The 13,697-nt window shown below is 36.2% G+C and overlaps 1 protein-coding gene across 2 annotated transcripts; it reads right to left on the bottom strand.

Annotated features, from left to right (window-relative positions):
* Nucleotides 1-4,513: 4,513 nt before the first annotated feature.
* On the bottom strand, nt 4,514-13,138 carry dock (SH2/SH3 adaptor protein dock). 2 transcript variants are annotated; one of them, XM_019043444.2, is made up of 6 exons: nt 12,997-13,138; nt 11,157-11,357; nt 9,848-10,295; nt 8,325-8,604; nt 6,028-6,216; nt 4,514-4,810 (listed from the first exon to the last, which is right to left on the bottom strand). In XM_019043444.2, the coding sequence occupies exons 2-6, from the start codon at nt 11,275-11,277 to the stop codon at nt 4,601-4,603; spliced, it is 1,248 nt and encodes a 415-aa protein (XP_018898989.1). In that variant the 5' UTR covers nt 11,278-11,357; nt 12,997-13,138; the 3' UTR covers nt 4,514-4,600. The 2 variants fall into 2 exon arrangements, with proteins under 2 accessions (XP_018898989.1, XP_018898990.1); XM_019043445.2 differs by having other exon boundaries at nt 12,881-13,036.
* Between the last annotated feature and the right edge of the window lie 559 nt (nt 13,139-13,697).

The following is a 13,697-nucleotide window of genomic DNA, read 5'->3' as shown; positions in this document are numbered from 1 at the left end:
ATTCATAAACAGAGTAAAGTATAGAGGAGCTATAAACCAAATTCCTGGTAAAAGGGCTTAAATGCCCTTTAGCCTTTCATCTGGAACGCTCCTCAATCATTTAAAAAAAAGAGGATTTGCAAAGGTATGAAAATTTATTGAGATGAGAGGAGGTAGGAGTGCAGTAACACAATTTTTGGAGTGTAAAAAATGTTAAACATGTATTAAAACTCAAGACAGTTATCAGAACATAATGAATCTTGTAAACTTATGGTATTGAAAAGATATAATGGGGGAAATTTTACAAACGCTAATGACTAGAATATCTAGAGAAAAAAAATAAATAAAAGAAAAAAAACCCATTATCACTGAACTAAAGCTCACGTTAACGTCAAAGGCATTCAGCAAGGAAAAAAAAATACAGGGGGAGGGGAGTTGGGTCTGTTGAGAATTCTTTTGAATCTCTGATACAAAATACTTCAGCCTTCCTAAATGACGATATTTCCTTCATAGAAAATAATGTAGAACAAAAAAAAAAAAAAAAAAAAAAAAAAAGATAATACGACACAAAAGAACAAATAATGGAAGTCATGGATCAATGGACCCTTTTCCGGGGGAAAAAAAAAACCCCTGATCCGCAACCAATGAATTGGACTGAGTTAAGCAGAAAGGAACCAACCCTCATTTTGGAAAAAATTGAGTTATAAGTGGTTTTGAACTCAACCACTGCTCTACTATCTATAGCGAAAAATTCAAAGTTTTTGTTGGTGCAAATTTTGCAGAAATTGAACTTAAAGTTTATCTTTTACATTGAGCCTTATGCGGGAGCCAAACTTTAAACCTCTTTTTCTCGGTTCGATCCCGATGTGGCTTGGTTCCTTTCTGTTTAACTCCGTCCAATTGGTTTTGTAAGTTGGGAAAACAGTTTTCAAATTGTTTGTGCAAAAACGCATTCATCTGAAAAAGCGAAGCTTGGAATGTTACACTCTGTAAAAGAATACTTTGTAAACTTTAATCTTAGTAAATTCGTAAAAACTGCTGTTTACAATACTTGAGCTCTTGATGATGCTAGTTTAGGATTTCAAAATGGTGAAAGTCGTAACTCCTCTAGTAAATAGATTCCATTTTTTATTAGAAGTTGTTTATTTTATTTTTATGCACGCTTCTGGTTTTTTTTTGTGTGTGTGCATTTCAACAGTTGATTAATGATCAATTCTGTTATCATCCTCTGATAAAGTCCACGCCACTTAAGTTTACACACTTTTGGACTGTAACAGAAGATGCACTGACATCAGTTTAGCATGGAAAGAAAATTCAAGAATCAAGATATTGGATTTTCTGTCTTAGTCTAAAAGTGCGTAATCTTATTAGGCGTGGACTTTAACTGATTTATTTATCTCCAACTGAACATTACTGAAGTTCCAAAAAATATTGTTTGAACAAACACATGACTATTTCACTTAGGGAGAGAAGAGTTCGCAGGAGGGATCACTGATTTGTCCTTATTTACTTCTTAAAAATGTCTTCATTTACAAAGTATTCAAACTGGATGGGAAGCTGAAGGCATTAATCAAAATCAAAGTATGTTTTCAAGATTAAAAACATAAAAACACTAAAGGATTGACAGACTGAACTGGTTAAATTAGCGAACTGAATTACATACCTCAATGCATTGGGAAACTAAATGATACAACCATGGAGTGTAAGACTAAAAGTTACAATGTTGTGCCTTTTAATAATTATAGATACTTGAAGATGGTAAGTTCTAATAAGTCATGAAAATTTGAGAAGTCATTTCGACTTTTGATGTAGGCATAATATAGACGTTCAAAGAGGGTACATAAAATTAGTATCCATCTATGCTTATGATTCCCTTTTCTTACGGTACAGAAAGACAGGCTTGCATGGGTGACAACTGATACTACGAGATCTAGCTAGAGAAATTTCTGAGAAATGTTAATTTTTTCTTAGTCACAACTAAAAATAGGAAATAAAATGCTGTCTGACGGTACAATATTACTAACTGGGAAAACTAGGGAAAGAAAATAATTTAAAAAATGCCGAAAGTACAAAAAAGGAAACATTTTAGTGGGCTCCATACAGAGAAAGCAAAGCGTATTTTCCAATTACGAATTTGCTAAATTCTAGAGCATTGGAGAGGAAAGAAAAATTTCTTGCATGATTTAGAACTAAAAATCTTCAAGTTGTTAAGTTATAGTCGGGGTAGAAAGGAGTATAGTCCAGTTATAAAAAATAGTACTCATGGGTCGAAAAATAATTAATAATACATATGTGGCACACTGATGTTACACATTTTAAATTAAAGAATGCTTCAATGTGTAATGGGAGAAAATTACCTATGTACAGAAATTCACCTCAAAGTAATGGTCATACGTAGTTGTGATCTAAAAAATACTTAAATTATGTTTTCCGAGAAGCTGAATGAAGCACATCCAAAATGCACCAACTGGAATCATATTATACGAGGTAAAAAGCTTTCAATTTAATTCTAATCTTAGAAATACTGATATCAAATTCGTCCTGTGACTCACAGGACATTAGAACTTTATTGTTGAGAGGAATGGAGAAATTTTCAGTGGGGGAAATAAAAGAAAGTTTTTCCTTTCTTTTCGTGTGAATTCTAACCAAACATGACAGCCTGAGGAAGGAGTAGGGCGCGTTGGTCAGTGCTTACAGGATTGATTGAAGCTCTGTGCCCCTTTTCCTTAAAAATTTCGCGCAAACGTAAAACCTGATTCTCAAAGCAAAAATTTGAGCCTGAGAAACAATGCTACGGAGTTAAGGAAATCTTTGGTAGAGAAATTTTTTTCTGACAAAAAAAAATATCCAATTTTCATTAATAGAATGCTAAACAGATGAAGTCATGCCTTTCAATTTGACCAATGTTAAGCAAAATCACTAAAACTTGTCTTGAAGGCTTGTTTGTTTCTTGTGTGAAATTCTTGAAAGGGAAATTGTGATATAGTGCCGTAATTAATCATTCTCCTTCTGGCTTAATACTTTTTCTGGACGAGCTAATTTTGAGTCTTAAAACAAACTTAATGAAAAAATATAATTTATCCTTTCTCCCTCTCTTACCAAATAGCGGAAGTACTTTCATTCCTTGAGGTGAGCAAAACGCAAGATCTTTTTAGAACTAATTGTAATGAGCAACTTTTTTGAAGAAAAAAAAAATTCTCAGTTTGATTTTTGGGGACAGAGATTAAATCTAAGAAATCTGACATGAAATATGCTAGAAGTCATTAAACCAAATGAGAACTATTTACAGGGCAAACATCACTTCTACATTTACAAAACAAAATTACACAACGGAACACCAGTGATGCGTAAATTAAGTAAAAAAAAGAAGTAAATTAAAATAATAATGAAGCCTTACACATTATATTATCATTGACTAAGAAGTTATCGCTAGGGTGGATAAATAATGTTTATACAGGGAGATAAAGCTGTCGCTTTATCTGCATCTTTGGAGTATTTTGTCTGACTTTTCGAAACTTTCTCAAACAACTGAGAACTTGAAATGGCCTTGTCGGAAGGCTGACATTTCATGATTCCAATTAGTCATAAGACACATGAAGTATCAAATGCAATCGCTTTCACAGTGAAAAATCGAACACTGTGTAAAAACAGAATTAAAGAAAAACCGTCCGAGGGTGAAACATCTGGTTGTTTATGGACCATTTGGAGATAGTACCACACAAACTTCTATTGATCTTTTTCCTTTCATGGTTTTCATCATTGAAGTAAAAAAACGGAAATATTTTTTCAGTTCATAGTTCTCAGATTTTCAGAGACAATCTGGTAAACATGAGCCTCAAACTTTCTATTTTTATTGAGTAAACATTATTACTGTGCTTTTCCTTCATCATTCTTATTAATGATGTTATCAGAATCCTCATTTGGAGGCCTGGTAACTGCGTATCTTCAAAAAAAACCTGAGTAAAGAGAGCTTTTTCAGCTTTCATGTGCACTAAATCAATGTAAAATTAAAACTCTTAAGTATTAAAATAAGAGCAGTAACTTATTCCTTGATGAGTTATACATTCTCATCCACAGAGCTCCATTGTTGAAATTTTACAGAAAGCAAATATCAGGAGTAAAATGGCAAAAAGCATCTTAGTAATATATGTATATGTATATGATAAATATATGATAATCACAAATTCATCAGCCCTACATAAATAAGATTAAAAACGAAGAAAAAATAAAAAAAGATGGTGGCTATGAGTGAAAAAAGTCCAAGGATGTTTTGGAAAATTACAAAGCCTTTCCTAGTCATTAAAAGAAAATGAAACAAGAGCGAAAACACAAATGACTCAAACTAATTCAATTAAGTTATTAAGTTTTCATACTTTTTTAACGATTGATGAAAAGTTTGTAAAAATTCAAAATGCACCATTTTATCTTACACTAACAGCCACTCTTTACCAAAAATTTTCCAGTGGTCAAGTAGAAAAATTATAAAATGCCTCTATCATAACCCCCGCCCTTAAAAAATTCTGCGCATCACATATGATATAAGTTGGAAAAAATGGAGGAAAACAGATAAATTAATCAAAATTTTAGTAAATGATAAAAATTTAAAAGAAAGAAATTTGGTTTATGAACCATTGTTGTGAGGTAACGGACGAACTAGGTAAAGTTTTTCTCCTTGTTTATTAGTATAGATTGGAGCTCTTTGATAATGATCTACTAACTGGTCCAGAGTGTGGAATTTTCGTTGGCCAATGCAATACAAAGCACCCTCCACGTGAACTCGGAAATGTTTGTTGCGACCAGGTGCTTTCAACGATACTGAATAGTCTCCCATCTGAAAAAAAATTAAGAAACATACAATAATAATTTAGATAATTTTTTTTTAATATTGAGTATCCTTACTTATAATTTAAGAAGAAAAGAAAAATTGAAGTATATTGAGTTATGTCTAAGTGCCGATTTTGAAAAATTTTCGGTAGAACCGTACATACTGAGAGGCTTTCTTTTAAAAAACTAATGCCGGAATCACACACTGAATTTGGCAGCTGATTATACATGGAAGTCAACAGTCATCACTCAACAGCTGAAATTTCGCAAATTCGAGTTATTTTCATCCAGATTTGTGTCAAATCTACATATTTGAATAGTTCAAACAGATCCGACATTATCTGAGGGTTGCTAAGTCTCATTGCTGAATTGTGCGTGTGTTGCGCAGAATTCAGGCATCTGGCCGATGACTTCCACATTCAGCGTGTGATTCTAGCATAAGAGGGTTTAAGAATAATATAATTGTACAAAAAAGGCAACAATATTGCCAACTTATTTAAAAAAAGTCAGATTACTCTTTACAAAAGCTCAACAGATGTAGATTCGGCCATGCTCAGCATTTAAGTGCTTTACTAAAAATTTTGCAGACTCGTCTCTTCCTGTTTCATATAAAAGTTTTACATTCTACATTTACTCAAAAAGGATTCTTTGATTATTCCACTTTTCCATAAAAAAGCTAAATTATATTCCATGGAGAAAATTTAAAGATATCTTGCAGATTCTTCAAAATTAAAGTTTTTTCCAGAACAATAATGCTCGTAAAGCATGTTAACCCTTTCCGGTCCAACATCAGATATATTCGCCGTGAAAAATAACGCATTTAAGTCCGATGTCGGATATAGTCGCCCAAAAGTTTGAACTTCTGCGCAGGCCCGATGTCGGGTATATTCGACTGCTCCAGCAAGGGGCGGTCTCCGGTGGACCCTTTGGAAACCCCTGTCTTTGTTGACAACATTGCTGCTACCGTAACCTCGCTTCTCACAGCTGTGGAAAATTTCCGCCGACCAGAAAGGGTTAAGTTGAGTACAAAATTTTAATTCTAGTGAGAAGTCATTGTATTGCCTCTGACTGACTTCACTCAAGACTCTGAAATTTTAACAGAGGTCTAATGGGACCCTTGTGCGTAGAAAACGTTGAGAACTTAAAAAATTGTGATAAGATGGATGAATATCAAAAAGGATTACCTTAAAACTGAAGGATAGGTTCTGAAAGGAAATTACTTACATTTGTTTCACTATCTCTGATAAGAAAATCACCATCATGGCCATGAGTGTTAAGAAGATTGTCACACTGTGCTCTGGTGATGGAGCCATAATACCACGGTTTACCCGCCAGATGTGGTCTCTCAGGAGCTGCTTCTCTCACATTTCCCCCACCAGAGGGCATCGACTGTGTTAGATATTCACTCAACTCCTGACCAAAAATAAAGAGAGTTAGCTTTATAATGCCATTGCATAGACAAATAAATAAGATTGTACCAAAGAAAAAGCTATGATGTCAGATCTTAAGTATCAAATTACATAAAAGTTACAATTTTCAAAACTTGAACACAAACTTTGTCAGTTTTCTGACTGCCCCATTATTTAAACCAAAAATTACTACAATGCTAACTTTACCATTTAGAAAAATGGCAAAAAATACAAAATATTTGGAGCCAAATCAAATTATCTATTGAGGGATGAAAAATATAAAAATATCCTATGTATTAAAATGCAAAGTTCCAAATCTTTGGGTGTTAACTTAGAGAGAACCACCGGACCGATTTGCCTGATCTTTTTTTTACATGAAAGCCCCTGAGCTGGAGATTTGCAGGCTGTAATTTGCTTTTCGATTTTTTCAGATTTTCTCCTAGAATTTTCTCAAATTTTCTTCAATGCATTAAAACGGAGGTCCGAATCTTTGGACGTTAACTTTGAGAGAACCACCGGACCGATTTGCATGATTTATGTTTTAAATGAAAGCCTCTGATCTATAGATTTGCAGGCTGTGGTCGTTTTTTCGATTTTCTCAAATTTTCTTACGTTTATTGACGAGTGAAGTTTAACTGGGCTTGAATTTTCTCCCAATGATTCAGACTAAATTCCGAATTTTGGGACATTAACTTTGAGAGAACCACCGGACCGATTTGCATGGTTTTTTTTTTTTTTTAAATGAAAGCTTCTGATCTGTAGATTTGCAGGCTGTAATTGTTTTTTCGATTTTCTCAAATTTTCTTACTTTTATTAACGAGTAAAGTTTAGCTGTTTTGAGCGGTCGTCCGGCCGCTACCTGCTTGCCAGCCCTAGGTGCCCCCCCTCTACGGTCTCAGCCACCCCTCCCGCCAAGTTCTTTCGGCAATCTCCGTTTTCTTTTGTATAGCTCTCCTCCCACCAACCTCAAAGAAGGAGGTTTGGGTCGCAGCGTCATTCGTCACTCGCCACCCACATTCCTTCGCAATCCCTCGGCTGCTCCGCTTCACAGCTTCTTGATATCCTGGCATCTTATTCTCTGCGGCTTGACTGACCCTGACTTATTAACTGCAGTATTGCGTATTGCTAACATCTTGTATTGTTACAGACATTTTATTCATCATTATTAAATAGATTCAACTAATTGCTCCGATTCCAATTAAGCTACTGCACCACCATTGCTAGCTGTGGAGGGCGCCCGGAGCAGCTGGTCATATATATTTCGCGTTCTCAAGATTCAAGGTACCATGATTTAAGGAGCTGTGTAAACCTTAAAAAGGTGCAAACCACAGATTAGATTCCATTCAATCTTACAAGGGAGGTTATGTAATGTCTCACCTAAATTTTGATCACATTACAGCCTAAAGTTCCTTCCTATAAACCACTTGCTCACAAATGGGCTTCGGAAGTTTCAAAACGAAATTTTTATAATTTGAAATGTTGCCAAAAAGGGTCCTTTGTTGAAGTGGCAAAATTGTGCGCTATCATTTCACTAGCCGCAGTGATGCAGCGGCTAAAGGGGTCATGTGTCAGGCTGTGGGTCTAGCATTTGTTTTCTGGAGTTTCTACACAAATTTTATCAAGGTTCTCTGGTGGCTCTATTTTTATTTTTCCTTACTTCCTTCAACTTAACTGCATATGTAATGGGTCAGTTGTGCTGGATACAGAATCGTGTTTAGCTGGCTTAAACTTGTGGATTAGCCAAAAAAAATACAATCCCTTTCCAAGATTCTATGTCAAATATTAGCGGAGATATTGCTCATCAAAAAACATTGCGTATGATGTCAAACACAGCAAGGGTGCACACCACGATTTCTTCCACCTTTTCATCAATCAGTAATACACATATTTGCATTGGTCACTCAACGTAAAACACAGATGAAACCAAGAAGGAAGAAATGATAATATGCACTATACCAGGGTGGATATAGTCATACGTTATGTTTTCCGTTTTTATAATTGATTATAATAATACAAGAGAGTGTTGCTATCACTGCCAAATTCTGTTTTTCTAACTGTGGTACTATTAATATGGAAAATTGTGTTGACAGAACTAAATGAGAGAAAACAAACCTGAAGATAGTTTCGAGGAACAAGGCCAACTTGACCTTGATTATTTCGCGCTTTGTACCACTCTGGGTCAGCCGGTGGGCGGTCTAGAATCTCCAAGCGATCACCTTTATCAAATGACAACTCTTGATCACTATTGGCTGTGAATGGATAGAGAGCAACTACAACATCCAAAACGTTTTCTGCCATGGCATATGTGTGTATGTTGTCATCTTGTTCTTCCTCTTGTGTATAATTGCTAGGAAACCAACCCTGCATACAACCACTTTGTCCACGCCACCATCTGAAACGCAGGCATAAATTGATGAAGATTACAGCATACACATTGGAAGAATTCATTCTGAAGGACAAACAAGGGGAGCGAGAAAGTAAAAATTTAACAGCCATGCTTCACTTTCATATAAATGATAATGAACATGAAATAGTTAAGTTTCACTTTTTTTCAAATTTCAAAATTTTCAGGCTTCAGTGTGCTTTAAGTGTCACTGGGAACCTTGCATCAAATTTGGCTTACCACTCTCCTAATCCCCCCCCCCCCCCAGTGAAATTATATTAGGCCACGCCCCCCCCCCCTTCCTTGAACCTTGATGTCATTTACAGACAGTCCCCAAAGATACTGAAACAGCAGCGAAAGCATACACTCACAAATTTGACGATCTTTACCATTCTAGATCATATTTTAAGCCACACAGATTGAAGTGATAATATTTCTCCTAGGCACTGGATACATTACCCAATTAGCCAAAATAGATTACGTCACATCCATTTTAACACAAAAAGTGAACTTGTAGACACAACAATTTTACTAACATTAAATTCTGTAACTTTCACTATAGTTCCTGCCACAAAAAGTGGCGCGTGAGGGGCGGAGCCAGGCAGCCGGTCCAGTCTATAACTGAAGGGTTGAAGCGGAGGTATTGGCCAGTAAGATACCGACTGGCTCCACCCCTCACCCACCACTTTTAGTGGCGCGAACTATAATGAAAGTTACAGAATGTAATGTTAGTAAAATTGTTGCGTCTACAAGTTCATTTTTTGTGTTAAAATTGATGTGACGTAATCTATTTTGGCCAATTTGGTGAGGGGCGGAGTCAGTCAGCCGGTCCAGTCTATAACTGAAGGGTTGAGCGCAGGTATTGGCCAGTAGTTGAGACAAGGTAACGATTGGGCCAATACCTGCGCTTCGACTCTTCAATGATAGACTCGACCGGCCGACTGGCTCCGCCCCTCACCCGCCACTTTTCGTGGTGCAAACTATAGACATTTTTTTTCTTACTAGGTTTTACAATTGAGAGACAATGAATTCCCAAAAATCAACTAAACATTTGAAGTCTTCACTGGTCAACATTAGTGAAAATGTACAATTTTTAAGCTATGGAAATCGATGGCTTAATGCATTATAAGTACGCGAGTCAATACCTAACAACCATTTTCTCAAATATTTCATCACAGGTATGTATAATAAAAAGGTTGTGAGAATATTAAAAATTTAGAGAAAAGTTTCTCCAGCTCATCTTGAGACTTACCCATCATTACTTTTCTCGAGAATCAAAATTCTGGTGCCTTTGATGAGAGATAGTTCATCAGGTTGCTGGGCTTGATAATTATACTTGACAACAGCTGTGCCGATAGCTTCAGATGGATCTGCGTGCATTCTTCTTGACATTGATGGCGAGTCTATTCCTCTTGATGGTGTGTTGGCACAGGGAAGAGTTTTAGAACCACTAGTGCTTCCGCTGCCACTTTTCTTTACTTTCTTCTTAATACTATCGAACAATGAAGGTTTTTCTTTCTTGACATAGTTACTTGGTACATATCCACCATGGCCGCGGGCATTTTGGACTCTCCACCAATGTTTAGAGTCGTCCAATAACAAGTATCTTTCATTTTTCCTCAGATCTAACTCTTGTGCTCCCTGCGCAGCATAATCATATTTTGCTACAACATAGCAGAGATCATCTGAATTGGATTTACCTGTGGAAACAAAAATTGATTAGTGATGATTAGGTATAAAGTCTTCCCGCAGGAACTAAGCAATTGAATTTACAGAACCAACAAATTGTTCATAGAAAGTTTAAAGTCGCATCCACTGATTCAAAGTCAGACCAGACATTGCCCCATTTTGTCTGAATGACTTTCACGATTAAATACTGAGAACACAGAAATTGGAAACTGTTCTGATTTGACAAAAAAAAAGAAGAAGAAAGAACAAAGGAAAGAAAGCGGTAAGAATAAAATACTGTAGTTTGAGCTCAGTAAAGTTAATGGGTTTTGAGCTTTAATGATTGTGCTTCATTTTGGAAAATAAAAAATGGACCATCTGTAAAAGTCCATTCTGTTCGCATTTATTAATATTTGTCCATTTATGCTAACAACAGGTTTTACATTTAGATCACATTCAGCAAAAAGTAACCGGTGCAATTGCAGTGTAGTAAACTTCTTCATAGTTATCTAATAAATCTCCCAGAATAGCAAAAAGTTTTGGCTTCCCACCATAAAATTGTTAATTTTAAAGGAAATAATTTTGTATATTTTAATACTGTATATATATTAAGTACGTTCAAAAGAAAAGGAGAAGTTGCACGATTTTGAAAACACTGTAATCGCACTGGTTCCTTTTCGCTAAATGCGATCCAATTAGTCAACAGCCAAATATTCCCCCCAAAAAACTATTAGACATCGTTTACGTGTAGAATCTGATACAGAAAGGCGAATGGTACATCGAAAATCACAACTAATTTTCAAAGCAAATTGAAACACGAGAATGAACAAAGAGGATGAGATATAGGTAGCTGAACAAATAAAGAGAAAGATACGCGAGAGGGTATTTCTTACCGTGAGGTCTCATTGCTGTGACGTGATGAGGAGTATGGGGAGGTGGGGGTCGAATACCGTTTACTCTTCCTTGCCAAGTGGCAGTTTCTCTGTCTACAGCAAAAGAACGGGCTTCCAACATTGCTACCAATCTTCCTTAGACGGTAGAAATTTTCTTATAAACGCTGCAAGAAACCATTTTCATTGAAATTCATGCTAGACCTAAATAGAACAAAAAAATTGAGCAGATTAGGTACCAATGACAAACTTCAAAAACAAAAGATAAAAATAACTGTTTTTGCCGAATCGATGGAGAAGCTGAGGGGCTGAAGACCTCCAATGAAAATTTTCTAAATTAAACCACATTTTCAGCATTAAGTCACCTACTAAGAAACATCTTCTGAAATCCATACAGTTCTTGGTATCGAAAAATGGAAGGCTTCCAACAGAGGAAGAGAGAGAGAGAAGAAAAAATTCTAGAAAAGTGAATGGAGCAAAAGATTTATTGTGCAGAAAAATATAGAGAACTTCAAAAAACACGGAGAGATTGAGACTGAATTATTTCAGGGATGAATCGAAAAGTTCACTCCTCATTTTTCAGTAAATTTTCCTCTGGTCACATAATTTTTAGAAAAAATTCTAATAAAAAATTTAATATATCACTCAGTGCTTATTATACAAAGTTTCCACCTTGTCCCAACTGAGACTTCCTTTGAGAACTGATTCACTACAGATTTACATCCTATCCAGTCAAATTGAACTTTCTATATACTGCAACACAGGTGTCTGTTCAACCCTGCTGTATCCCAAACATCCAAAACTCTATTCTAATACCAAAAAGTGCATGAGCAATGCAGCGGACACAACATAACCTTAAAGGGGCTCATACCTTAACATCTTAAATAGAGCTTAAGTTTGACAAAAAATCTTGCGAACAGTTTACATAAGTGAGAAGATAGATTTGAGTTCACAACATATCATGTTACGAACTACCTACTTGCGGACTTCTTGAAAAAAAAAACAAAAAACTGCGAGATACCTGTGTGGCAACTGTGTCTGACCAGATTACTCCTTCTATACACACTAAGTGCCATGGAACCAATTTTCTTACATAAATTTAGGGAGAAAATGTGCAATGTAAGTAAAGTATTAGCCTGGAATGGTCTCTCTTCACGCAGAGATTCCAAATGAATGGGTCAGAGACGCAAATACCTCAGTGTCTCAACCGAACATCTAAGCTATCATTAAGAACTTTGAAATACAGAGCTTAATGAATACTTGAGAGCTGTAAAGAAAGTGACAACACCAACTAATTGTACAAGCTACAATTGATTCTGGAAGTTTGAGGCACTGTCGAAGGTTCAGGACCAGAGTGCGGTCAAAGTCTGGCTATTATCATCTCTGGTTAGGCGACATGAGTAGACGAAGTCTGGACTTTAAATTTGAGTGTCAGACTTTAACTAAAACTTAGACTGTGACTAGTAAGTATCAGACATCCTAAACACATGATTTCATTCAAATATATCGCATACATCAGGTATCACACTATAGCACACAATGCAACAGAGAGGTCTAGATTCTTGGTGCATCTCCTCTACTTTCGGCTTTCCTTTCATTATACGACGGGGAGATTGTTTATTCGTACCTGCGGCACATATTCCGTACAATAATACAAGGAAAGATGCAGTTCTAGATAAGATACCAATAATTTTGTATGGTAGATTAGTCTCCAGACTGACACTTACCATCCACCCCTGCTGCACGTCTCATGTAAGTGCACAAGGCTCGGCGATTCCGGAGCTAGGATTAAATGCGTATAAGTCACAAGATAGCGAATAATATGTAGAACTATGATACTCACATTAAGTAGATGCAGTTTCAATCAAAAAGTGACATTGATTAACAGGATCGACCAAGACGAAAACAACTTGGATAAGCTCATTACAGTCGTGATGTAAATAGAAAGGTGTGGGCGTCGCTTATCAGCAATCCAATGACCAATCAGATCTCTGGATTCTTTCTCCGTCATCATAAATAAAATGGCGACTTTTTGTGTGACGTCATCTATGGCAAGCTGTTGCCATATTTAGGATTGTTCTTCATGAGCAGTGAAAGGCGCCTGGACCCTGGACGGCCTAGGATGGGCGATGTCGATGCAATACTATCGAAACATCGATGGTTGACCATCGATGTTTCGATGTTTTCACATCGATGGTTGACAGGATCGATGTCCGAACTATCGATGGGTTCCGCCGATGTTTTCGCCAATGTTTTCCTGCCTGTATGTGACATTCAAGGGTGCCTCTGGCAATACATTTTTATGTTTTCTTATTACCCTTCAGTTACCTTTCGTTCGTTCTGTTTGGTTTTTTTTGTGTAAATACGTTAATAAACATTTTTCTACTCATTTTTACTGTTTTTTTGGCTTTGGGTGAAGATTTTCAAAGCTTTTGGGAGCGTTTTTCAAGAAATATCGAATTTTTGGGATCGTCGATGGTTTTTGGACCGATATATCGAGACTATCGATGGTTTTGGACCGATGTATCGGTGCTCGATATATCG

This window comes from Bemisia tabaci, chromosome 4 (genome assembly GCF_918797505.1).
Source record: "Bemisia tabaci chromosome 4, PGI_BMITA_v3".
NCBI classification, from domain to species: domain Eukaryota; kingdom Metazoa; phylum Arthropoda; class Insecta; order Hemiptera; family Aleyrodidae; genus Bemisia; species Bemisia tabaci.
This window is presented reverse-complemented; position numbering and strand designations above follow the sequence as displayed.

Coding starts and splice junctions, on each gene's coding strand:
- dock (XM_019043444.2), bottom strand. CDS start 11,277: ATGTTGGAAGCCCGTTCTTTTGCTGTAGACAGAGAAACTGCCACTTGG. Junction 10,296..11,156: donor CACAGCAATGAGACCTCACG/GTAAGAAATACC, acceptor TTGTTTCCACAG/GTAAATCCAATTCAGATGAT. Junction 8,605..9,847: donor CTCGAGAAAAGTAATGATGG/GTAAGTCTCAAG, acceptor CCTGCGTTTCAG/ATGGTGGCGTGGACAAAGTG.